The sequence below is a fragment of the Spermophilus citellus genome (genome assembly GCF_964194105.1).
Source record: "Spermophilus citellus genome assembly, chromosome: 9".
In the NCBI taxonomy this organism is placed as follows: Eukaryota; Metazoa; Chordata; class Mammalia; order Rodentia; family Sciuridae; genus Spermophilus; species Spermophilus citellus.
The window spans coordinates 68,044,389-68,071,308 of record NC_138191.1 but is presented as its reverse complement, the minus strand read 5'-3'; the positions used below and the strand labels follow the sequence as shown (position 1 = coordinate 68,071,308).

The 26,920-nt window shown below is 33.4% G+C and overlaps 1 protein-coding gene across 2 annotated transcripts in view; it reads left to right on the top strand.

Annotated features, from left to right (window-relative positions):
• PRKACB (protein kinase cAMP-activated catalytic subunit beta) overlaps positions 1-19,282 on the top strand; it is a 123,003-nt gene extending 103,721 nt beyond the window's left edge. For both annotated transcript variants that reach the window (XM_081307945.1, XM_081307944.1), the window contains exons 7-10: positions 1,133-1,228; positions 4,474-4,596; positions 11,502-11,666; positions 15,937-19,282. In XM_081307945.1, the coding sequence (XP_081164071.1) occupies positions 1,133-1,228; positions 4,474-4,596; positions 11,502-11,666; positions 15,937-16,062 (510 nt within the window). In that variant the 3' untranslated portion in view covers positions 16,063-19,282. The remainder of the gene's footprint in view (positions 1-1,132; positions 1,229-4,473; positions 4,597-11,501; positions 11,667-15,936) is intronic.
• The last annotated feature ends 7,638 nt before the right edge of the window (positions 19,283-26,920 follow it).

Here is a 26,920-nt window from a genome sequence, read left to right as displayed (position 1 = left end):
TGTGAAACCACAAGTAGAAAATTGCACATGTAATTTCGTATGAAGGATACAGGCAAATTACAGATACACTAGAAATATTATATATATAGCTTTAGGTTATGACAATAAGGTGCATATGAAACATAAATGAATGTCATATTAGACTTGGAAAACATCATCAATATCTCACTTGTATATATAGATATTTCAAAATTTAGAAACATCCAAAATCTGAAACACTTTAGGTCCCAAGCGTTTTGGATAAGGGATACTTCACTTGTGTTATTTCTTTTAATCCCAACAACTCCATGAAGTGTAAATACTATTCTTATGCTCATTTTAAGTTAACATACGTAAGAGATAGCAAGATGACAGAGCCACTAAATAGTAGAGTCAAAATTTGTACGCAGGTAGTCTGATCTTGGAATCTATGCTTTTTATCATTACAGCAGCCCCAGTTACCAAAACTGAACTGGTGACAATGTTTCGTTTCCATTTCTTCTATTAACAGAGTGATACATCCCTTTCTACAAATTTGTCTGTATGTTCTCCCAATAATGCTTCATACTTTGATGATGTTAATGACTGAGGACACATTGACTATAAGGAATACTTACGGCATTGTTCCATTTTTTTAAATTTATTTTTACCTTTTATTTATTTATTTATATTCCTTGAGTCTAGAACCTTATGATAACAACTACAAAGCATTTATCGTTGTTTTTCATCTGTTTTTTTGTTTTGAGAGGGAGAAGGGCTTTCCAATTTGAGTTGTTTTAATAACCTTTATTCACTAAATAATCACTTCAGGAATTAGTCTCAGTTATATTGACCTAATTCCACGATTTTCATTTTAATTCTGGATTTCTACCCCCACCAACACACACTGATACTAAGGCTTGAACCCAGAGGGTTTCTACTCTATTACTGAGCTATATCCCCAGCCCTTTTTTTATTTTATTTAAGACAGTATCTCCCTAAGTTTCTGAGGCTGGTCTTGAACTCATGATTCTCCTTCCTCCTGAGTCACTGATATTACAGGTGTGCACTGCCACATCTTACCCTGAATTTTTAACTTTCAATTTGGGTACCATAAATAACATTTATCATGAAGTGATAAATTTTAACAAGCATTTTTTTTTTTCTCTTATAGGTCACAGACTTTGGGTTTGCCAAAAGAGTTAAAGGCAGAACTTGGACATTATGTGGTACTCCAGAGTATTTGGCTCCAGAAATAATCCTCAGCAAGGTATATTTATAATGTTAGTTTGTAAGAAGTAGCAACATGAGGCATGCATCACTATGGATTTTTGTGTAAATAATTGTGGGTCTAATTTTACATTTTTTATTTGATCTAAGTTATGAATTTAAATCTATTTGTGCATGATTACTCTGGAATAACTATTTAGAGTTAGCATTAATCTCCTAAATTATATCAATTTTGACTATGGATATTAGAGAAATAGAGTGGAAAAAAATCTAACCTCTAGCTCTATATTTGAAGCCAAATACAGTCTTTTCATAATTATTCCCAGTAACAGGAGAACCAGTAAGCCTTGCCAAGAGGCGAATCTAGTGGTGAAATATACAGTTGTCAATTCTTCCTTTGTTTCAAATTTATCAATTTAATGAAAGGAATGTGTGAAAATATTCTTAATTTTAGCTTAATAGTGATGTTACAGCAATTGAATAGTTTATCTATTGAAAGCAGTCCTACTTTTCAAACAGTGAAATATGGGAGGAGAAACTACAACCATATTTAAAAGAATGGTTTAACTTCTCTTTTCTTTTCCTCACTGTTCCTTGATGGAGAAAGCTAGAAGAGAGAAATTAACAAAAACTGACCATAAATAGGAGCAAGGAAAGTGAAAGAAACCAGACATGGGCCTTATTGTGTCACAAACTGACTAACTGAAATTTGGTTAACCTATGGAATGTTAAAGTAAAAATTTTCTTATAGCTTTTCTTCTATTATCTTTCATAATTTAAATCACATATAACTTTTTAATCTTTTATAATCTAAATATCATGCTATTAACACATTTCTTCTTTATAAAATGCACTCAGCAAATAATGTAACCACAAAATAAGCACCAAAACTGTACAAGTGTGTATATGTTATAAAAGTAATAGAGGCTTATTGCAGAAAACTTGGAAAATGGAGAAAAATATAAAGAAACAATCCTAAAACCTACAATCCCACCACCCAGAGGCAGCCTTTTGACATTTTTTTTTTTTTTTATGCATGATATCCTAGTTGAGATCATAGTGAATGTATAGTTTTGTGGCTAACTTTTTTCACTTGCATGTTAACAAGCATGCAAACCTCATTCTTTTTTTTTTTTTTTTTTTGTCTTTGTGGTGTTAATGCTTGTATGCAAATGTACCCTAAAATATTTAGCCATTCTTCTACTGAATATTTAGATTTTTTTTCAATTGTTGCTTTCAGAAGTTTTTGTTGTTGTTCATTTGGGGTTTTTTTGTTGTTGTTGTCGTTGTTGTTTGTTTTTTGCTATTATATACAATTGTGATAAACATCTTTGTGCATAAAGCTTTTTCTGTATTTCACATTATTTCCTTAGGATAGATTCCCAGAAGTGGAATTACTGGGTCAAAGGGTATGAACATTTTTAAGGCTCTTGATACATATTATCAAATTGCTTTCCAAAAGGTTGTACCAGTTTATACTCCTACCAGTAGTCTTTTGAGAGTACCTATTCTACCACACCCTTTCCAACACTGGTATTCTCATTTTTTTAAAAAATTTACTAATTTAATAGGCAATAACTAATGTGTCATTGTTTTAATTCTCATGTCTTTGATTGTCAGATTTCTTTCAAATGCTTAATAACCATTTGGTATTTCTTTGGGTGTGTGTATAAATTATTAGTTCGTGTCCTTTGCCTATTATCTATTGCAATTTAGTGAGTTTCTTATTGATTTGTTTTAATTCTCTATGCGGAGGCTGTTCTTGTACCTGGCCTATTTACTTGTAAACAAAAAAGAAAAAATGAAAGCATATAAATCAGAGAGTTGAGCAACGGTGATGCCCATTTCCATCAGCAAAATTAAGTGCTGTTCCCATTATGTCACTCCCTCCTTTTAAAAAACACATAGAATCAGGAAAAAAGAAAAAAAAACCCGCTGTATTATGACACCATATTTTAGCTAATAATTTGAAAACTAAATTATTTATAAAGCTAATGTTTTGATAAAGGGTGGAGTGTGGTGAGGAATGATAGCAATTAGAGGGTATATTAAAAGGCAGAATAAAAAGTCTGAGAAGAACTCAGCTTATTTCTGTCCATGATCAAGTGGTGGTGGTTTTTCATTCCCATACTATTGTGCCAACTGACACAGATCAAAGTTTATTCAAAAACTTTGATGTGAAAAAAACCTTGATGTAAACATGTTAATATAAACATGTTATTAATATTTGTTTTCTTATAAATACTTATAGATCTTAATTTTAGTAAGCTTAATATAAAAAAGCCAAACCTAATTAAACAAATTTTTGAATTGTATATTTGGTTTCTAAAGCACTTTTTATTCAAATTATTCCCTTTATTTTGATATATTACTTACAAAACCAGCTGGGCTTGGTGGCATATGCCTATAATCCCAGTGCCTCAGGTGCGGGGGGGGGGGGGGGGGGGCGGCGGGGGCGCTGAGGCAGGAGAATCATGAGTTCAAAGCCAACTTCAGCAGCTTACCAAGGCCTTAAAGAATTCAGTGAGACCCTGTCTCTAAATAAAATACAAAAAGGGGCTGGGGATGTGGCTCAGTGCTTAAGTGCCCATGGGTGAAATCCCCAGTACCAAACAACAAAAAACAACCCTCGTGAACTAGTTTAACTAGTTTTCTTCTCTTTATACCTTTTAGAGATGAGAAGCAAAACAATAGACAATTATAAAAGTAAAATATACTTAAATATTAGTATTAATTGAATTTCACATTAAATTTTTAGCATTCATGAGATACTGTGAAATGGATATGATTATCCATAGAATATTAACCCTCCTAACTCCATGAATGTATTATACTTTTCAATCAATTTCACTATTTACCACTTTAGTACACCTATTTTGTTTCAGAAGTTTGGAACTGTCTAGGTCAAAACCCAATTCATACAATTGTGGACCTAGAATGGGCTTTGGAGGTAATTTGGTCTGACTCCCTTTCTACTATTGAGCAACTAAATTATCCCAGTGAAACAGGGGACATTTCATTGTCAATAATATTCTTACTGATTCTAGGAAGACGATTTAATAATCCTTCCTAAATCTTATTCCAATATCTGGAAATTCTCCCCTTTGTTTAACTTAAATTTGACCTGATAAATTTTGTTCTTTTTAAAAATTCTATCCAGAATAGCTGTTTAGCAACTGCTTACAAAATGTTTCATAGCTTCCAGGTCATTTTGAATTTACCTGTGATTTCATTTTCCTCTGAGCAAATTAAGTGATCATTGACATTGGTGTTGGTTTACCTCAGGGATACAATAAGGCAGTGGATTGGTGGGCATTGGGAGTGCTAATCTATGAAATGGCTGCTGGCTACCCACCATTCTTCGCAGATCAACCAATTCAGATTTATGAAAAGATTGTTTCTGGGAAGGTAAGTAAAACATTTTATTTTTATTCATTATTTCTAAATATGAATTTTAAGGTTTAAAAATAGAACCATATTATGTTTTCATCCTAAATTGGGATGTATTTTACTACATTTTATGTTATGTCAGTATTTATTAATAAGGGAACTACTGAAGAACTTATACCCTAACTGTGTATAGAACTTATAGCCTAACTTATACCCTAACTGTGCAAACAGAAAAATGCCTCTTACAGATGAATAAACTGAGTTAGGTATTGAAAGATTTTACAATGATAACAGCAATACAGCAAGACAGAATGGAGAAATTACATTAAATAATTATCACTGCTGTTCTTGTCACATTTGTAGATTTCTAAGCTTCAGATCTCTTATCTTTGTATATAATTGTTTTTCTCTTGTAGGATATAAGTCATAATAAAAGAAATTTTGATATTAACAAAATAAAAATGCTGAGAAAAAGTAACAGGGAAGTTAGTGATTTATTTATTTAAGAATTTGAGCAGTAAATTTTTAAATTTAAGGGAGAATAAGGGCCAAAGGTCATATGAGAGAACTAAAATATATTAAAATACAAATGAGAAGAGAATTTTATTAATACAAAGTCTAAGAATATAGAAAAATGCCACAGTCTTGGCTGGGCACAAGATCACGAGCCACTCACAGCTTTGTCGATTCAAACAGCAATTCTTTATTCCCGAACTCACACCGGCCTCTACACACACGTTCTGGGGAAATCCCAGTTCTGCCGCCGCCCAATTCACCTACTCCACGAGGCTTTCTTTTCCAAATACTTTCTGAATCTCACGAGAACTCAACGGGAACTCAAGGATCGGGTGTGCCTGAGGCAGCAGGATACACCTTAAACCTGGAACTTCCCTAAACCCAAGTCTTAAACCGGGAACGCCTTAAACCCAAATTATCCTAAACCAGGATACTTCCTAAAACCTGCAGGATACACCCTAAACCTGGATCCACCCTCATCCTTGAGCAGGGTCACCTTTCTCAAACACACATGCAATGTCACAGCGAATTTCCAAGGCAAGTCCATTTAACATGGGGTACGCTGGCAAGGAAATTTCGATGCGTCATTCCTACTTGGCAATGGCCCTCAGCAGAAAATATACTAATATTTTCAAATTATTGAATCTTAATCATTTAATTGAATCCTTACTATATTCCTTTTTTTTACTTGACTTAATAAAGATATAAGATTCTTTGAAAAGGATGCTATTATAACTAAAATGACATTTACTTAGAAAAATCTATTTCATTAAAATAAGTGTATTTTTATAAATGTGAAATGGCCTCAGTTTGACAACTGTTCTACTTTGAGGTATAAGTTTTTTAGCTATTTATGAAAAGGTTTTTATTTCATATCAAACTTTAATATTTTGTATCCAATCTTCTGCATATGTTCTAAAATAATAGTTAAAGCAGGTGCCGTGGCAACTTGTGAGGCTGAGGCAGAAGGATTGGAAATTTGAAGCCAGCCTCAGCAACTTAGCCAAACCCTATCTCAAAATAAATTACAAAGGGCTGGAGTTGTAGTTCAGTGCTAGAGTACTCCTGAGTTCAATCCCCAGGACCACAAAAAAAGAATAAATAAAATTAAAACTAATTAAATAAATAAATTATAACAGTTTAAATTCTAGTCTTTTAGAAGACTAACAGTATAAAAATTTACCATATCATGATATGAATATTTCCCTTTATTTATTTAGAAATATGACAGCGTGTTTGGTGTACTTTTATATTTAACTAAAGGTTCCAGATTATCTCCCTATATTGTGTATGTTTGATTCTATCCTTTGCTCCCTTTATTCATGGAAGTAGAATAGTGCCATTAATTGATCTCTGGTATCTGTATTATGTGAAACACAGACCATATTCACCTTTTCCCAGTAAAACTGTTCTAATACCCAAACTACACTGTACCCACCTTGCAAAGCTATTGTTACCTCTCCAGATAGTAACTAAAAGCCAAATTGGAAACTAGTTTTTAAATTTTTTAATGTTCAAATCATTAAAAAATCCAATTTTCATCTCATATTTGTGGAGTCTCTATTTGCATTTACATTTTTAATGGTTTTAATGATATGCAGTATCATGTAAGAGTATTTTTTATTCAGAACTGCTTTTTCTGATTTTAAAAGAATATTATTTAGTGCAACGTATTATTGATTATATTTTCCACTCTGAAACCATGCTAAAAAAATTATAAGTATACATGACTTATCAAAGGTAAAATAAAATGATTAATTAAATCGATAAAACACTTATATTTGAATGTTAGATTATTAAGTTCTTTCTCTGTTACAATATTTTAACTCAAGCTGGTATTTTTAAATGCACGGAAAGATGATCAATTAGCTTGTTAGGTTCTCTCCTACACATATTTTGTGTTTAAAAAAACAGAGGAGGTGGTATTTAAATGTCAAATTAGTCATGCAATATTAAGGTTCAGGTTTAGAAATGCATAGTTAACAGAAAAGATTTATAATTCTTTTCTCACTATGCCTTGTCCTATATGCTGAGTTTCTGTATAATCTTTAAATTTCATGCCTCAGTGCCATCCACCCTATGACAAGAATCAGTTGTGGTTTCCACAACAACTCTATCTGGCTGCATTACCCATGGAAATACAAAAGTTAATATCTTGCTCAAAAATGATACTTGCAAATAAAGTAATCAAGTGACAGCTGTTATGGAAACCATAATTGTAGAATCTGTGACCTATACAATTAAAAAAATTTCTTAGCTTCATTATATATAATGTAAATATTAATATAAATATTGTTCCTTGTAATGAGCACCATGAATGCACAAGGAGACACTATACACAGTATAAACATTAATATATACTGAATGATCAAGAGTTGGTTTAGTTTAATATATACTAAAAGGTAATTGATTAGTAGCCATATGGTAATTTTCCTCTGTGTCAGAGTTTCCAAAGTCCAGGTTTGGTGATTAACTGGGAGGACTCACAGAACTCAGCCTATGTTGTAGTGACAGTTAAGACTTATTACAGTGGTAGGATACAAAGCAAAATCAGCAAAGCATTTTAAAGATAGTCCAGAGAAAGTAGTCACAAGCTTTCAAAAGTCCTCCCCAGGTGAGCCACAAGAGATGCACGTGACTCTTCTAGCAACAAATTGTGAAACACATGAAATGTTAGGTACCAGCAAAGCTCATGAGACTCAAGTGTCATGTTTTTTTGGAGAGCTGGTCTTATATGCATTCTCTACCTAACATACACCAAACTTTCAGAATCCCAGAATGAAAATAGATGTTTAGCATAGACCATATTCTTTATACAAATAGACTAGACACAGTGAGCTACTCTTGTCATTAAGAGATATTTTCATCCAGTCTAAGGAACGAGTGCCATTCAAGTTCCCAAATACCTGCCAACTGTCAAACTTGCAAGCAGTCCTCTCTAAGGATGGCAAATCAGTCCTCTACATTAACTTGTCTGTGCACATTCTATTTTCTAAATAGCATACACATGCACATAAACAACTACACTTTTTCTAAGATGCCATCATTAATACTTTTTTGGGAAATTTAAATGCCATTTTCTGTTTGGCTATGGCTATAGTTAGAGACATAAAAGTACTCAAAAGTCATCTTCATAAAATGCAAAAGCAGTTCTAATATTTGCATAAAGGACAATTTTTTTTAACAATTTGCTGTGGTCATTTAAAATTCTCCTTAATACTTTGAGACAGCCCTTTATTCTGGTAGTCCAAGGGGCAAATGATTGCAACACTGACTCACTGGGAGTGAGGATGGGGTGGGTAGTAGCTCTCTGCAGCCATCTAGATTTGTTATATCTTCTGCTGTTCATGCGTAGGTAAGGAAACAAATTAGAGAACATACAGGCACAGTACCAATATTATAAATATTTTCAGTGTCTTGGCACGTTTTATTTATAGAATCCTGGCTGATTAAAGTTGCTGTGGGTTCTATTAGGCAGTGTGATGCTTAGCAACATGTCTATAGAAAGCCTTCTATGTGAAAAGCTGTTCTGTCTTTAGAAAAATTGACTGATATATATGATCATTTTTATTAAATAAATCCTTTACGGGGATTGCTGATGGTTTAGAACTTACTGTACCTAGTTTAGGGAAGTAATTTCTTAAAATTTTTTCCAACATGCTTGTGAACAGAAGCTAATAGGTTATTGGTTATTGCTTGTTAGCCGTGTGCAAATCCTTTTGAGGCATTTAAGCCAATTTTATCCCAATGCATTAAAGATAACATTACTAAACAGTCCTTTCCTCTGCCAATAATTGCAGAATGTCAGGAAGATCTTTCCCTTCTATCAGCCAAAGATCAACTTTATAATTTATGCAATTAAACATAGACAAATTTGATTTGATTTGATTCTAAAGAAAAAAAAAAGTCAGTAAAACCAGTTAGTGAATTTAAGTCATGAATACCATAACAACATGAACTGATTTGTTTTTTGAAAGTAACTTCCTCTTATATTTGTAGAAAATAATAGTCATTCCTAACACTGAAATGTACATGACTCTATAATTGGTGCTGAAAGCAGAACAAATATTGAATTTGCTCAATTCAGAATGAGCTTCATAGTTTAACATATTGTGTAATGTAATTTGATAAAGTAGTTTAAGATATCAGCTATGTTCACAATCTTATAAAACAAGGTTATAGTCATCCATTTTCTCCTTACTCTGTCAAATTTAAGACTTTAAGAAAAGGTGGAAGTGTTCATTCAATGAATAAACAGGTGGAAGATGAGCCAAAAAGATGAGAGAAACTTCCTACATATTCCAGATAACTTTCCTAACAAAACCGTCCTTGTGTAACCTGGAAACATAAACATCGATTATAGACTTGTTGTTTCCATGTTCAAAAATTCAACTTCAGATCATTAAAACAGTTCTAATGGGAAGGTTGAAAACCTAAAAAAAAAAAAAATGTATTGAATTACTGCCTATAAGATATTAGTGATTATAATACAAGATAGTTTCATAATTTCTTTTTATACCAACCAGATGAAAATATAATCTCATCATTTTATAGATGAGGAAATTGAAACTCAAAAGGTTAAAGGGTTTGTCCCGCATGTATGTAACTAGAGTTGAGATTGGCACCCAGGAATTCTTTCTGATAAAGAAATAGCTTGGCTGCATGGAGTGGTGCACACCTGTAATTCCAGCTGCTAGAGACCTGAGGCAGGAGAATCACCCAGGAGTCTGAGGCTAGCCTGGGCAACGTAGCAAGACCTGTATCCTAGGACTGGGGGAGGGAATCTAAAAAAGAAACAGCTTGGTAGAATTTTTTTGGTGGTGAAGATAATTGAATTTATTTTTTGAAATGTTCCCAAGTGAAGCTGATATCAGCCATCACAAGCCACCACCATTCCCCATTTGAGAATCCTTGTTCTACATACACACACACACACACACACACACACACACACTTTTCAGACCATGATTTTATCTGCATTACACAATAAAGAAGATCTTAATAAAGATACTTATATTCTTAATGCATTGCATTGCACATGACCTGAATTTAGAACATAATTTATGTATAGTACATTACTGTCTACAATTCTGAACATCATGAAGGGGCTAACTGGCACATTATGATTGAATAATTCATGTAAATTCTATTCTAAGCAAAGACAGATCTACTTCAAATATGCTTTTTTTCTTTGGAATTGCAATAAAGTTTAGATGTACCACAAGAAAAGCCTAAGCTAATATAACCACTGGAAAAATATCATGTTATTTTTACAGTAAATAGTGTGCCTTTTACTATTGCTTATTCTCTACTTATTACTCCAACTAGGATAAATGAGGAGAAATGCAGAAAAATATATTAAGATGAAAAGTTCAGTATTTTAGAAGGTTTCTGATAGTGACTATTTTCAGGTTTTTGAATCATGGAAGCAATACAGAATAACTAGAAGTCTATACTCTGGAGTCATAGTACCTGTTTGGAATTACAGCTCTACCACTTATTAGCTCTATAATCCTGGGCAAATTATTTAATCATTGTAGTTCTCAGTAGCTTCACTCACTCTATAATGTAGGCACAATAATCACACCTCAGCCCCAGAAATCTTCATTTTTTACCATGTTTGTCTCCAAGTTTATTCCATTCACTTAAAAAAAAATTTTTTTAGTTGTAGATGGACAATATACCTTTATTTTATTTATTTATTTTTATGTGGTGCTGAGGATAGATAGAACCCAGTGCCTCACACGTGCTAAGTAAGCACTCTACCACTGAGCCACAACCCCAGCTCTTCCATTCACTTTTGTACTGCAGCATAATAGCAGAACTATGCCTAAAAATCAACTACTAATAAATGAAAAATAGTTTTCTGTGTTGTGAAACGCAGTGTGGGTTTATTTACTTATTCTAATTTGTTATACATGACAGCAGAATGTGTTTTGATTCATAGCACACAAATGGAGCACAATTTTTTATTTCTCTGGTTGTACACATAGACTTACTTTTTGATAGATCTTTGAAAATGTACATACAGATTTTTTTTTCCATATGCAGCTTGTTCTGTTTATATTGTACATCTCTGAGACAGAGGTTTGTAATGTGAAATACAAGAGGATCTCTTGAAGATGGGTGAGGTTTCTGATATTGTTGGAAAAGTTTGTATGTATGCACATTTAGTTTCTGGAGACTGGTCTCTCAGCCCATAACTAAAATAAGACCAGAAGAGAACAGTGTTTTAGTTTATTAACCTAAATCATTCTTCAAGACTACTACAGGGACTGTAGCGTGTAGTTAAAAGGTCTTTGAAGATCATCGCTAAATTTTTTTGTATACCTGTCACCTTAAAAAATTTATGAAATCAAAACATGAATATTGGAATGTGTGTTTTCCCACATACTGTATTTGTGCAGGTTCGATTCCCATCCCACTTCAGTTCTGATCTCAAGGACCTTCTAAGGAACCTGCTCCAGGTGGATCTGACAAAGCGATTTGGAAATTTAAAAAACGGTGTGAGTGATATAAAAACTCACAAGTGGTTTGCCACAACAGATTGGATTGCTATTTACCAGAGGAAGGTAAGATTCTACTTTCTTTTTAATATAATAAATTGAGAAATTTAAGAAAAGATTTTGCTATGATGAATTACCTTTATCTCCCCCTTTCCTTCTTAAGTGCCAAGTTAAAAATAATTTCATGAATAGTATTTTCATCCTGCTGAATTTTTTCATCATATTTTTCATGTTTTAGAGATTTGCCATCTTCTATAATATTGTGCAGCCACATGAATGGATTTCCTTAGGGGGAAATATTTAATGCTCTAATTAAATATTAAAAGCACAGTTTTTCTAATTCATGAATTTTTGAAAAGATTATAAAATCAGAGGAACAAAAGAATTTAAATGCAACAAATAGAAAATACACAAAGCAAAAAAAGCATTAGGGCAACAAAGCCTCCATATCTCAGGAGAGAGGGCCCAAAACCATCTAGTTCATGAAACATAGCTGTTAATATCATTATCTCCAATAGGTGTGTTATGTAGTCAAGAATAAACTCTATAGTGATTAAAAACATTTTAGATCTCAAAAAAAAAAAAAAAACATTTCGTATTTTCATAGTTTTAAGCAACTCTCTGTAACTTCTCATTTTAGTCTTTGAAATAATCCTGTGAAACAGGCAGTGGTATTTTCCCCATTTTACTAGTAAGGAAATCAGCTCAGATAGGTTAACTTAAACATAATCTTACAGCTGCTAAATAATGCCTGTATTTGATTCCAAGTTCTTCAGATTCCCAATTCCAGTATCACATTACTCCTTTTTAAAGTCCTTTTAACATGAATTAAGGTGAAGCTCCAAAGCACTGAACAATGACTTGTTTTATAAGATCTTCATAGATATTTCATATCTTCATGAACTTTTATGTAACTTTTATGCTTTGAGAGGGGAGGCAAACTGTCTCAAAAGGCAGCAAAGAGGGGCTGGGGCTGTAGCTCAGTGGTAGAGCGCTTGCCTAGCACATGTGAGGCACTGGGTTCAATCCTTAGCACCACATAAAAATAAATAAAGTCAAGTCATCATGTCCATATACAACTAAAAAATTTTTTTAAAAAAGAAAGGCAGCAAAGAAAGAACTTGAATTCTGGGGTTAGATAGATATCTAAATGCCAAATCAACCACCCATTTTAATGATCTTGAATGAATTATAAAGCATCAGTTTTATCATTCTTAAAATTTTGGATTAAGATAGAGAATACAGAATAAGAAGTTATACTCCATTTATGTATGATGTATTAAAATTCATTCTACTATCATGTATAACTAATTAGAAAAAAGTTTAAAAAAAAAGTTAAAGTCAGAGACTACAAAGGGAAGAGTTGCATAGAAGGAAAGATGAGATACACTAGTCCAGGCTCCATGTTTGTTTCATATATTTACAATCAGGAAATTTATTAAGTAAATGAATTTTAAATCATCAAAACCCCCACCATCCAGATAGGACCTCTTAACATTTTTCATATGTTTTTCACATTTTTTTCCCTATTCTCCATCACTGCAGTCCATTCCATGACTTCAGTGACCACCTAAGATCTACTTCCTCCCTGAGCTTTCCTTCCAACCCTGAACTTTCCCCTCTACTCCAGTCCTTTATATCAAAATTGCTACTTACTACACAGTTCCATTCAGGATTATACAATCATTCTTAAATAGTCTTCTCCACTCTTAGTGTATTATTTAACCTGTATGTTCTCCTAATGCTTTTTGAAATCTAACTTTTTATTATTGTATAATAATTATCCAAACTGTCCCCTCAGTATTCAAGTTCTTTTTGTCGATTCTTGTATTCTACACCATTTTATGTAACTTTAATAATGTGCTTTAATATTAAAAGATCTAGTTTTTCTATTCCTCTTCCAAATTTCCCATTCTCTTAATGTATTAGTAAATATTTGTAAATATAAAGAAATATAATATTATATTTCCTAGAAAATCATACTTACGTCATATATTTCCCTTTCGTTTTTTTTTTTAAATTACATTTGCCAGTTAATTGTCTGTTTTATTGGTCTTTGTAAAGATTTATGTTTTATTTAGGGATTTCAATTAGTGTTAAAGTTGCATATTAATAAGAAAAAACCTTAACCTTGAGAATTTACCATAATAAACATATTATACTTCTGCAGTTACTGTTATTTTTCTGATATTCTCCTCCCTCAAACAGTTCGTATTTATTTATGTCTTAAAATTATTCCCAAAATTTATATTTTTGTTGGTATTGTGAAAGTTTGCTTTCCCATTATAGTAGCATATGAGAGAAGCATATGGTTTCTATGTTTATATACTATCATTAATCACCTTACTAAATCTGTTATGGATTCACATAGGCTTTTCCATAATTCCTTTGAATTTTTGTTAATATTCATGGAGGAGCAGCGGTATCATTTTGCCTTTTCTTTTTCAATATTTATATTTCTCTTATTTCCATTTTGTTTTATTATATATGCTAAAATATCTAGAACAATATGTTAAAACAATAGACTATTGTGCTTTCTTGTGTTATTCCTACTTTGAATGGAAATTCCTTTCATCTTTTACTAACAAATCTGAAACCAACTATTTTGCTAAGACTGATATTCTATATCAGATTAAGGAAATAACCTTTATTCTTCAAATATTTTCTTTGATATATTAGTGTGATGAATTATCATTGCTCTATCTTCACATCCTTGAACACCATTTAATCATGGAGTATTTTTATTATTTTAATATTCATCTGAAAACAGTTTGTAAAACTGTTTGATTTAGGATTTTTATTTCCATAATCATAGGTTTTATTGATCTGTATTTTTTGCTTTTTTGAAGTTGAGATTAGGCAGGAGTCATAAAATGAGTTTGGTTATTTTCCATGTTTTTTAATTCAGACAATTCAGGAACACAGAATTATCTTATTCCTTATAAATTTTAACAAAAAATATCCTGAGGCTTCTTACATAAGATTTAGAAATTTATATTTTCCTCTAAAATAACTACATTCATTTATACTTATTACTGTTTGTTATCTTTATTGTTAAACTTATTGTTAATTAATGCTATATTTAGGTATATTTTTAGATGTTTGTGGTTTATCAATTTTATTAGTATTTTGAATATTTATGATGTATTTTAATCATTTTTGTGTTTATATTAAGTAAAAATGTCTGCTATTATTCAGAAATATTTACAAATCTATCCATATTGTGTATTTAATTTTTGATGATTTTATATATGTATATATAATTTTTCTGATATATATATCAGAAATCTAATTCTTGATATATATATGTATATATGATGAAATTTTTTGATATATATATCAGAAAGAAAAACAGAAGTGGCTTAGACAACTCAAATTGTATATTCATTCTCTAGAGATGGTTGGTTGCCCACAGGTTTGATTCTAATTGCTGTCTAGCTAAAAATGAGGCAACTGTCTGCTTAGCTCATTCTTCTCTAGTGTATGACAGCAGTCCCAAAGCAAGGCATGCAAGATGACCATGTGGCAAGTGAAGAGATAATAATAGGATTTCCATTCCAACTTATTTTTTCCTCATTCTTTTAAAATGTCTGTGTGTATATCTTATATTAGTATAGTCATGTATGTAAATGTGAATTGCAATATTATTTTTCAGCTCTTAAAATCTTTTCCTTATGCATATTCAATACCCTATGTAATCTTCATAAAATACCATATCTAAAACTGGGTCAAAGAAGAAAAATGTATAAAAATTTGACAATTCTATAATTCTAAAAATGCTATATTTCTTTCCAACTTCCCAGAAAGTTTTGATGGCTAGATATTTTACACAAAATTAATTTGGGAACTAAAAAGGAAAGGAGATTAAAAGTAGGTCCAAGATTTATTTGTTAACCTCAGGAGAAAGGAGTTTTCAAAATAGAGGAAAGAAAAAATAAAGATTTTGGAACTAAGAAACTGATTTAAAAAAAAAAAATTAGAGTTCTATAATCTTAATCTTAGGAGCCAGCATTTGGATGCCAGCAGTTAATTATCCTAGAAATTTCTTAAGTATTCTGTTGACCTGCACTATTCCTTGGGTGAAAATGTTGAGATTATTGGCTCACCTACTATTTGTTTTTTCCTCTAATGGTATTTTATTTGAGGGACTTAAGGATGCCAGCATGTAGTAATAATGGGAATTTATTTTCCTTAGTGTTTAAAAATTCTCAGGAATTTGTTTTTCCATGTTCGTTTTCTCTCTCTCTCTCTCTCTCTCTCTCTCTCCCTCCCTCCCTCCCTCCCTCCCTCCCTCCCTCCCTCCCTCTCTCTCTCTCTTTCTATTTCTCATTTATAGGTTGAAGCTCCATTCATACCAAAGTTTAGAGGCTCTGGAGATACCAGCAACTTTGACGACTATGAAGAAGAAGATATCCGTGTCTCTATAACAGAAAAATGTGCAAAGGAATTTAGTGAATTTTAGAGAGGAACAGGAAACCGCCAGAGCTTACACTCAATCTTTGCGCTCTGTTGAGATATAAGGTGGAGCTGAGACCGTCCATGTTGAAGCAGTTACCTATTCCTTCATTCCAGCGACTGAGTGAGGTCTTTATTGCCATCACCCCTGTGTGCTCTCTGCATCCACCTTTGTAATAAGGCACCGCTAAGCAAGCATTGTCTGTGCCATGACACAGTAGAGACCACTTCCCTACTTTTTGGGTTGTCTTTCTCCCCCTCCTACATCCATTTCTTCCTTTTCCTTAGTTTTTCTGTAAACAGTGCTCCATTTTATTTTGGTGGTATCTTAGATGGGCAGTGTTATGGTCATGTGATATTTGGAAGAAAGGATAAGTGTTGCTTTTAGTGGATTTTGCCAATATTTTATTGGTCAATGGCTTCAAGACAAACTTTTTAATAATTATTTTTACTTTTAGTAACTTAAACTCAGTTTTGCCAAAACTCCTAACTTTTTTGAGGATTGAATGCCTTATCACCAAAGGAAATTACACAAATTGAGACAAAAATTTCTTGGAATTCATTATTCTGGCAATGAATTTAGAATAGCTTGACATAGCAATTTAGATTCCTGGATTCCTATAGAACTTCCTATAACCCGAGGTTCTTTTTCCCTTCACTTTCTCTCCTTAAGTAATTAAATGACAGTCTGTATAGCATGACAGATGTGTCTCATTCTGCAAGAAAAAAATAAAAGAGATGGATCATGGCCCAGACTTTCTTACTTGATACCAACATTTCTGTAGGTATTAGAGAAGAGTTCTAAGGTTTCTAAACCTTAACTTTCCCATAAGGGTTAAAGCCAGTATTTTAACAGAATGTGATTAATACAGGTGGCAAATTTAAATTTTCAGTCTTCACTATAAACCTTTTAAAGGAAAAGAAGCAAACTAAAAAAGTATTGGTTTGGATGAATACTTTGCTAAGTCAAAGAAATGGCTTAATTCTTGAAAACAATATATATTCCTATTTAAGTGAGGGGTTTTTTCTTTGTTTTGCTTTATATTAAGAACAAAAGAAATTGTTATCTGCTTATTGTTCTGGTGTACTGTATTTTTAAGCCTAAGGTAGGGGCACTGTTGCAACTTCTGCTTTCATCCCATGCCTCAGCAATGAGGAAAGGGGACAAAATTCATAAAATTGCCACATTTGTATTTTAATTTTGGGGTGTGATATTTTTAGATGTTGTAATTTCTAACATTTTCTCTTGGTAAAGAGATTATATGATCATGCAGATACAATTTAAGTATTTGAGTTCAGTTATTTTTTTATACTTTTATGCCAACTGACTTAATGTTGCTGTCATATGGAAATTTAAAGCACTTTTGCACATTTAGTTCAGTGTTTGTTGAGAATCCATGGCTTAACTCAATTTTTTTTTTACTATATTTCTTCTTTCCTTTTAATTTTCCCTATCTGGTTTTTATCTCTGTGTCTCAGTGACCTATCTTAAAACAACACACCAAAATAGCTTAAACTGTGTTCATTTTTTTAATGATCAATTTATGTGCATAAAGATGAACTGTTTATAGTGCAACTGATCTTCTTGTGTATTACTGTTCTATTTGCTTCCTTATTGGTGCAAGTAGGTCACTGACACCACATCTCATCTATACTGCCCCTTGTAAAACCTTTGAAGACAGTGAATAATACTGTCTGAAATGTTCTGTCCACCAATCTGTATGTCCTTTCAGTGTCAAGTGTTTCTGCATGGTAATGTCACATAAGGCTGATGCTGATTTCAGTTGGTTCGCCTATATTTAAATGTGCAAGTAAAATTTGAAACACTTTGCCATAGCAAGTTTTATGTAACAAAGATATATCATCATGTTAATAGATTTAAAACATCATTTGTATAAACTATTTTAATTAATTTTTTTTGTATTTCATTTAGAACCAAGAACATGCTGATCATTGCATTCTATATATATGCTACAAATTCTATGGTAGCTTTGTTGTATATTATTGTAAAATTATTTCAATAAATCATGGGGATGATGCTTTGATTATTACAATTTAGTTTTCAGTAATCGAAAAATTTCTATAAATTCAAAAAATATTTTTTTCTATGAAATTACTAGTGTCCAACTATAGAATCTACCCAAGTAGACGACCCCTAGGTGTACACTGGTTTCTGAGGGCTATTCTGCCATTCCATTTTACTATTTGAAAAATATGAGCAAACTGTCAAATATGGGAGTCTATTTCTGACCAATCAAGTACACTAAATTAAAATATTTTTAAAGTATATGAAGTTCTCAGTTTCAGCCACAGTATAGCCAAGAACAAGATTAAAAACTCGAATTTTAAAAAGTGGCAAAAAATAGTAATAATCTCAAATTACATTATGTGAAACAGTTATGTTTTTGCCCAGTAAATAATTGAGATAGCATTGTATGGGAAGGAGTCCTAGATTGAAGGTCAAGACATCTGAGTTTAAAGCCAGAAAACTATCAGAATGACCCTGGCTTCCATTCTCCTACCTGTAGAATAGAAGGATTAGATTAGGCATTTTCTGAGGTCCCTTCTAACTTTCCTGTGTTATGACAAGATTTTCCCTCTTCTCTTCTCTTCTCTTCTCTTCTCTTCTCTTCTCTTCTCTTCTCTTCTCTTCTCTTCTCTTCTCTCTCCTCTCTCTATCTCTTGTTTTCTGATATTTTGAAGGGATATCATGCTTTCAAATAAGTCTTAGTCATGTGATGTACTTTTGGGCATCTTTCTTCTTATCTCTGACAGTGTTCTTACAGTTATTTAAATATCATGAGAACCTTGTGTATGTCCTGATTCCTTACTCATTCACTGATGCTAAATACACAGTTGCTATCAAACTGTCAACCTACCAAAAAAAAAAAAAATACTGTGGCTTTTGGGTATCGCTGTCTTGTTCTTGGTATGTTCTTGTACTGACTGCCCACTGGCCTGGAAATATTCATTTTAGGCCTGGAAAAAAAATCATTTTTCTTTCCCACTAATTGTTTTTTTCTGCTTGTGTAAGAATCAAATGAAATAATGTGTGTGAAAGCACCTTGTAAACTGTAAGCTATCAATGTAAAATGTAAAAGTGTATTGTTACTTCATTAATTACTTCTTTGTTTAGAATGGAATTTCCTGTCACTACCATAGCTAGGAAATGCTGAAAACAACCGTGTTTTTTAATTAATCAATAACTGCAAAATTAAAGTATCTTCAAAGGATAAAACTGTTGAGTCTTGTATTCTATTTGATACCCTTATCTTCTGATTTATGTTCTGCTGCTATTACAAATGCCCAAAAATTCCTATATCATCTCATATTGGGATTGATACTTTGTAGTGAGAGCAGAGCATTAGGAGGAGGAATATCCACCAATCTATTCAAACTAGATGTTTGCTAGAAATTGCTAGACTCTGGGCTGGGTGGTGGCTCACTGGTAGAGAGCTTACCTAGCATGTGGGAGACGCTGGGTATGATCCTCAGCAGCACATAAAAATAAATAAAATAATGGTATTGTGTCCAATCACAAAAAAAAAAGAAAGAAAGAAAAGAAAAAAGAACTTGCTAGACTCATTCCACAGTTTCTAAAAAGTGTTTCTATTTCTTCTTCCTTCTCTCATGTTGGTCCAAATTACTCCTAACACAATGTTGGAAATGTTCATATTTCTATGATTGATACTGCACAACACTGCATGAGCCCTCATCCTCATATTTAAACAACCATAAATGCATACTTTTTTTTAGGAGTGCTTTAGAGCTTCACACTACCTCCTCCCAGTTTACTCAGGTTTATTAGTATGCATTTCTCCAGTTGTTCTTTATTGCAAGAAGTAATTATTTTTAGATAATTATTTTAACGGTTTATCATTTGTTGGATTATTATTGCAAACATTTAGAGACATTGACATTTTGTAACATGGTACTTACTATTTTTATACTATTATCAGGGCTTAATATAAATTCCAGTTTTCTCATTTTCTTATAAAACTAATTATAAAAATCTAAGGATGTCTTTACTCCAGAACTATCATCCTTTGAAATCCATTTAGTTTTATCTTTATGCACAAATATTGGATGTGAAGTTAATTTTTTGTGTGTTTTTCTGACAAATTTTTTTATGTTTATTCAATAGCCTTTGAGCCCACTATTAGGGACTGAAATGTAACTTTTGTACTGAACGAAATTCAAATGTTGCAGTGTGGTCACAAGTGCACCTGCCATCTTGTTCCTATTCTGTCCTAGAATACAAGCAGAAAACAGTATATATTAGCTACTGAGATACTGAGAGTAGGAGAAAGCTTGGGTAACTCAAACTGCTACTAACTCCTGGACAGACTGACCCTCATCACCAAGTTGTCCCCTCGAAGTAGTGCTAATGCAACATAAAACTGAACACCAAGTTCATTGAGTTTAGAGTCTCTACCATCTGTTAATGGTGATACTAACAATGAAATAACCAAAGAGAAGTGGGAATAGGAATAAAAGGTCAACAAGGAAACCCTAGTTAGATCACCATCTTCTAATTATTTGGTGGTTAGTAATGCTCACAGTAAATGATTACCTTTTCTATTGCTGCTCTAACAAATCTCCACAAACTAAATGGTTTAAACCAACAAATTTATTATCACAACTCTGGGGTCTATAATAAGTCTCACTGGATTTAGATCTCAAGGGCTGCATTCCCTTCTGGAGGCTCAGAGCAGAATCTGGTTCCTTGCTTTTCCCAGCTTTCAGGGTCACCAACTTCAAAGCCAGTAATGTTGGGCCAGGTCCTCATGCTGCATCAATCTTAGCTCCTCTTCTGCTTCTCTGTCTCACTTAGAGACCCCTGTGATTACATTAGGCACACCTAGATAATCCAGGCAAATGTCCCTATTTTAAAATCTGCTGATGAGCAATTTTAATTCTATCTGCTTCTTGAATTCTCCTTTCCAATATATCCTAACATATTCATGGGTTCTAGATTAGGACATGGACATCTTAGGAGAAGGAAGGAGGCATTATTCTGCTACCACACTTAATATTATTTTAGGTAGAAAATGCAATTATTTGAAAGATGGAAATAGAGACAGTCTTTCACAATTCAAAGAAAAAAAAAGGCTTAAACTGAGATTTTCCTGAAGTGTAATGCTTAGCATTCTGTGAATATTCAAGTATATTTTATAGAACTTAATGAGTAATAATGTCAGTTCCTAGTGCCATGAAAATGTTTGACATCACTATTCATCAGTGCAGGAAATGTTTCCAGGTGGCATTGGACTGACCCATTTCTCCCTACCCCTTCCCTTTTCCTGCATAGAGATCTCAGAATAAATACAGAATAACCTGAGAATGCAAAAATCTTGATTTAAGTTTGAACCATATGAAATAGCCCAGACCTTATTCCTGTTCCTTCTAGGAAATGTAACATCTCAAGTTAAGGAGGTACTGCCGGGACATCCCAGGCCTTGGTCCTCCCAGCAGTGGAAGCAGGATGTCCTTCAGAGCTTTGGCAGTGAGTCATGTTGCCCCTGAGGTATATAACCCAGGGTGCGATACTTTTCAGGGTCTCTCAGCTACAGCACAAGTGTGGTATGCTCAGTGGAGACTTCATCTGTCCTAAGCAACTTTCTCTAGCCATGGGGGACTGGCTTACAATGGATCCAAGACTTCCATTGGCTGCCTATTTGTAAATAATCAACCTGCTTCATGTAACTGGCACATATGAGCGTGTTCAGTCTCACTGTTTTCAGGCAATTGGTAAAACTGTAGCCTAAGATGCAGTGGGCAGTGTTTAGATGCCTGATCCTGCCGACTGGTATAGTAATGCTGTTTGCTATCCTCAGTGCAGCAGGAATCCTCCCTTGGGATTGGTAATTAGCAAACCTTTTCTATAGTCACTAAAATGCAAATTCAAGCCACAATTAAATACCACTGTAGACCCAATGGAAAGGCTAAAACTAAAGACTGTCAATACCACGCTTTGGTGAGGATGTAGACCAACTAGAATGCCATGCATTTCTAAAGGGAATGCACTTTGGAATAGTTTGGTGGTTTGTCATAAAGTTAAACATTTACTTACCATATGTCCAGCCATTCTACTTTTAGTTATTTACCCAAGGTAATGAAAACATACATCTACACAAATATATGAATGTTCATAGCAGCTTTAAAACAACCCCACTCTGAAAACAATCCAAGTGACTAGCAATCAGTGAATAGATCAACAAATGGAAGCACATCAGCAATGGGATACTGCTCACCAAGGAAAAAGAATAAAGCACTGAAACAAGTCACAAGATGAAGACATCTGAAAAGCATCTTTAGTTGTCTATATTTGTCAGAATTCACTTAAAATTAGTACATCCTACCTCAGGAAGAATGATTAAAAGAAACAATTATGAAAAGGAAATAAATTTTAGAATAGATATGCATAGGTTAGTAATCTAGAGGATATAGACTACAAAATCTCTCAGAATGAGTATCCAAAATATAGAAAAATATGAGAGAAAAGTTAAAAAACGGGAGTTTCACTTTGAAAGACAAAAAAAAAAAAAAAAAAAAAAAAAAACACTGTCCAATAGTTCTAAGAGGAGGAATTAGACAAAATGAAGAGGAAGTACAGAATTTTCAGAGGAAATATCCCTGGGATGAAGAAAGACTCAAGTCTTCTAATCACATGGCCCGTATATTGCCAAACAGGATTAAAAAACATACATTTTCATATAAACATATCTACATGTATCCCTCTTAAAATTTCTGCAACAAAGTCATAATTAGCTTTCAGGGGAAGGGGAAGCATTATTTTCAAAAGAATCATTTCTTATTTATAGGAAACATCAGAAGTTAAAAACAAACAAAAAAAAAACCCTAATGTATTCAAAGTTCTGGATGTCACTTAGCATCATTTGATTAGACAGCTTTTGTTCCATTGCCAAGTTAAAAGTTAAAAGAGAATTCTGGACAGGTTGATACATCAGAGAAACACAAGCCCACCTTCTCTTTTTCCACTGTCTCTAAACACATATCATGATAGAGTGTGTTTTTATATATCTTTAATGACTTACATTGCACTGAAAACAACATAAACATCTCCCCAGACCAGATACAGAATGGAAATACAAAGTGATAAATGAAGGCTGAAGCCACAGACTTACTGACATAGATTTTTATTGCAGTGAGAACATTACAATGCAGAAGAAAAAATGAGGTTAAAGAAAATTTTAGAGATGTTAATGGATATTGAGAACAAAGATGATCGACCGTAGACATTCCTGAATTAAGAAACTAATGAATGAAATAGAGGAAGACTTCAAACGTGTCATACAGAAACTTTCCCCTAAACTGAAGGAAGAACTGAATTTACATGTTGAAAGAACACTGTTTCACAGGAGAAACTGACCTAGAACTTTCAACACTAAGCCATATCCTGAAGGTTTTGAATTCCAACAACTAAAATTTTGTGCAAAAAAAGTCAAGTCTCCCCCAAGTAAGGAGGAGGGAGGAGGAAATCTGGCAGAGACCCTCCACAACAATATTCAATGCCAGAAGATGATTAGAAAATGACTCTAGAAAAGTCTAGGGAAAAGAAAGCATGGGCCAAAAGTATTACACCCAGACAAGTTGCATTGAATTTAAAGGCACAAGATAGATCCCTTTTAATAACTAAAGAACAGAACAGAAAATGTATGAGCTCTTCACATCCAGCTGGACCTGAATCAAAATAAAGAACTTAGTAATGGAGAAACAGTGACACAAAGCCCATGGTAAACACTGAATCTGTCTAAATGAAGCACTAATTATAAACAACTGTGGTAATTACAATTATAGAAGCAAATGCAAATGTTTTAAACCCTGGCAACTTAGAGTAATATAACTAACAAAATTAGAAGGTAGGGAAAGAAGGAAGTGAGAGAAGATAGAAGTCTTCTAATTTCCTTACTTACTATGGCAGGAAGTCAACTAATAAAGTCTAAAATTAGCGCATGTGGTTAAGATAATGACTCTAACCTCTTTTTTTTTTTTTTTTTTTTTTTGGTAACTCTCTGTGGGGAAGGAAACCTTATCAGCAATTTTCATTTTCACTTCCACTTTTTTTTTCTTGTGTTAAATTCAATTACATTTATTTTCATTTCAGTTTCTTCTGGTAAATTGGAATTTATAGTATCATTAAATTAAATACATTCTGCTAAAACATACCATATCATTTTTGGAAAATTAGTGCTGACTTGTTATGTACCTTTCTATCTGTCCCTACCCTCCTATCTCTATCTGTACACAGTGGAGACTGCCATAATGTTACTGATGGTATGGGATTTGAGGCTATTTCATAATTTCTCCTCCATACTTTGCTGAATCCTTCATGTTCTTTATAATTGTTGCCATACGAAGGGAATCTGGCTTTTGTACTTTTTGGAATTGATAGAAGTCAAGAGGGTCTTACTAGCCAGGGATGAACATATACCTGGTCTCGGCAAGAAAAGGAAAGGAAAGCAGTCGACTCACATCACCATGAAGAGTGAGAGAAAGCTTCTGTCAAAACAATATATAAAAGATCAAACTACTTCATGAGCACCTTGCCTCTCCTGTGCCCAGGACATGCAGGGGACTCCACTGCAACTGAATCTGTCTTCCATGGACATTCTCCCTGGGAAGAAAGTAAAACCACCAGCGACTCCAGGCTTAAACTTTCAAAAGAGTTAAAGGTTCCAGACAAAGGAGAAGGAGGTGTCTATAGTCTATCACCCACAACGGAGCTCAAATTGCCCAGCCTGGGTCAGGGTCCCCTTCTATGTATAGGCAAGGAAATATGTGTTTGATGGCCTCAAAAAAACTATGTGGGTTGAGAGAAAAGTATTCTCCAGAAAAAGATGTGCCAGCCAGACAGGAAGATAGCTGCTGTTCACTAAAATCTCTACTGTGTCGTTAAAAACAAAAACCCTATGATTTTGTGTAGAAGAATACAATAAAAATTACTTTCCATTATTCCAGAAAAGATGTATGGGTTTACCTGAGTGATAGATGTCAAACTTCACTAATACTCTACTATTACGAAATTAGCCTAATAAACAACATCATGGACAAGAGGGGCAAATGATTGCCCAATCCTCCAAAATTCTTTGTTCAAGATTTGAGGTTTTCCCTCTCTCACAATGTAATTGTTCTTCTGCTCAAGGAAAATAATCAGACTCAGAGATTCATTTCTCCCAATAGATAATTTATAATTAATATTCTCAAAATAATCCACTTTGTTACAAAGGATTTAAAAATTATGAGGTAAAGTATTTACTTTGTCATTTTCATCACTACTTTTTATTATTTAGTCAACTTCTTGGAGACATTTTTTAAAAACAAAATGTGAAATTTAACAAAAAAATATGTATCTAATGTAAACTATTATTCAAAACAAATCACTCAGTTAACTGAATGTTACATTAAGGAAAATGAACAAATAGCCCTTGTGGGATGTTATGGCAGTCCTAAACCTGTGTACAAACTCTTTTGACATTCCTCCCATTGAGAAATGAGGTCTCCCTGTCCTTAAACATATGCTTACTATAGTGATTTGCTTCTAACTGACAGAGTACAGGATAAATGTCAGTGTGTAACTCCAACCTTAGATCATAAAAGAACAACACAGATTCTATTTTGTTTACTGAGACGTTCCAACTTAGAAACCCAGAGAACCATATAAGTTCCACTAACTAACCTGCAGTGCCATACTGCAGGTAGATATGTGCATTAGCATCCTCATCTTTGGTCTGAGCCAATCGCCAACATCATCCACCAGATATGAAAAGAGTCACCTGGATGATATCAGTCCCCTTCATTTACTCCCAGACGTTTAGTGTTCCTAGGTGAGACCTCAGACATTAGGAGTAGAGATAAAACATTTCTGCTCTTACCTATTTGAATTCAAGATCCACGAAGCTCAGAATAAACTTATTGTTTTCAAAGGACAAATTTTGGGGTGATTTTTTATGCAGCATTAGATAAATAGAACCGGTGTGCCCAACTGTTAAAAAATATAATGAATACAATCAAAATAAGGTTATTTTGCTTATACATCAACTGGGCAAAACTCAACAGCCTAATGATATAATTATGGCAAAGATGTGGAGCAGTTGAAGTTCTTGTACACTGCCATTGGGCATGTAAATTGGTCAACCATTTGAGAAGAAAAATCTGGAAAAATCTAGTAAAATATCAATGTACATGAACTGTGACCATCAGTTTCACTTGGAGGAATATAACCTAGAGACATTTGTTTTTCCATTGGGAGGCATTGTATAAAAATAAAGTTTGTTGGGGTTGGGGCTGTAACTCAGTGGTGGAGCACTTGTCTTGCATGTGTGAGGCACTGGGTTCAATCCTCAGCATCACATAAAAATACATAAATAAAATAATGTTTGTTGCAAAATTACTTGTTATAAGAAAAATCTGGAACCCATCTAAGTATCCATCTGCTCTGGTTTGGATGTAGCTTATCCTTCAAATGTTCATGTATGGGAAGCCTTATCCCCTGTTTAGCGGTGTTGATGGGAAGAACAGGTGGGGCCTAGTGGAAGGTAATTAAGTCATAGAGTATTCATGCTCTCACCATGTAGATGGTGTCTCTGAAGAGTGAGTCTCTGTAATGAGTTATTATAAAGCAAAGTATTATAAAGTTATTATAAAGCAAGGCTATCCCACATATTAGCCCTAGCCTGGAACTCACATGTATATAGGATCAAATGTGTCAGATGAGACATCAAACAGAGAAAATGACATAAAATCTTGTCTGAGACTAAACTCCTATGTTAGATGTTACTGTAAAAAATATGATGACATTGGGGCTGGGGATGTGGCTCAAGCGGTAGCGCGCTCGCCTGGCA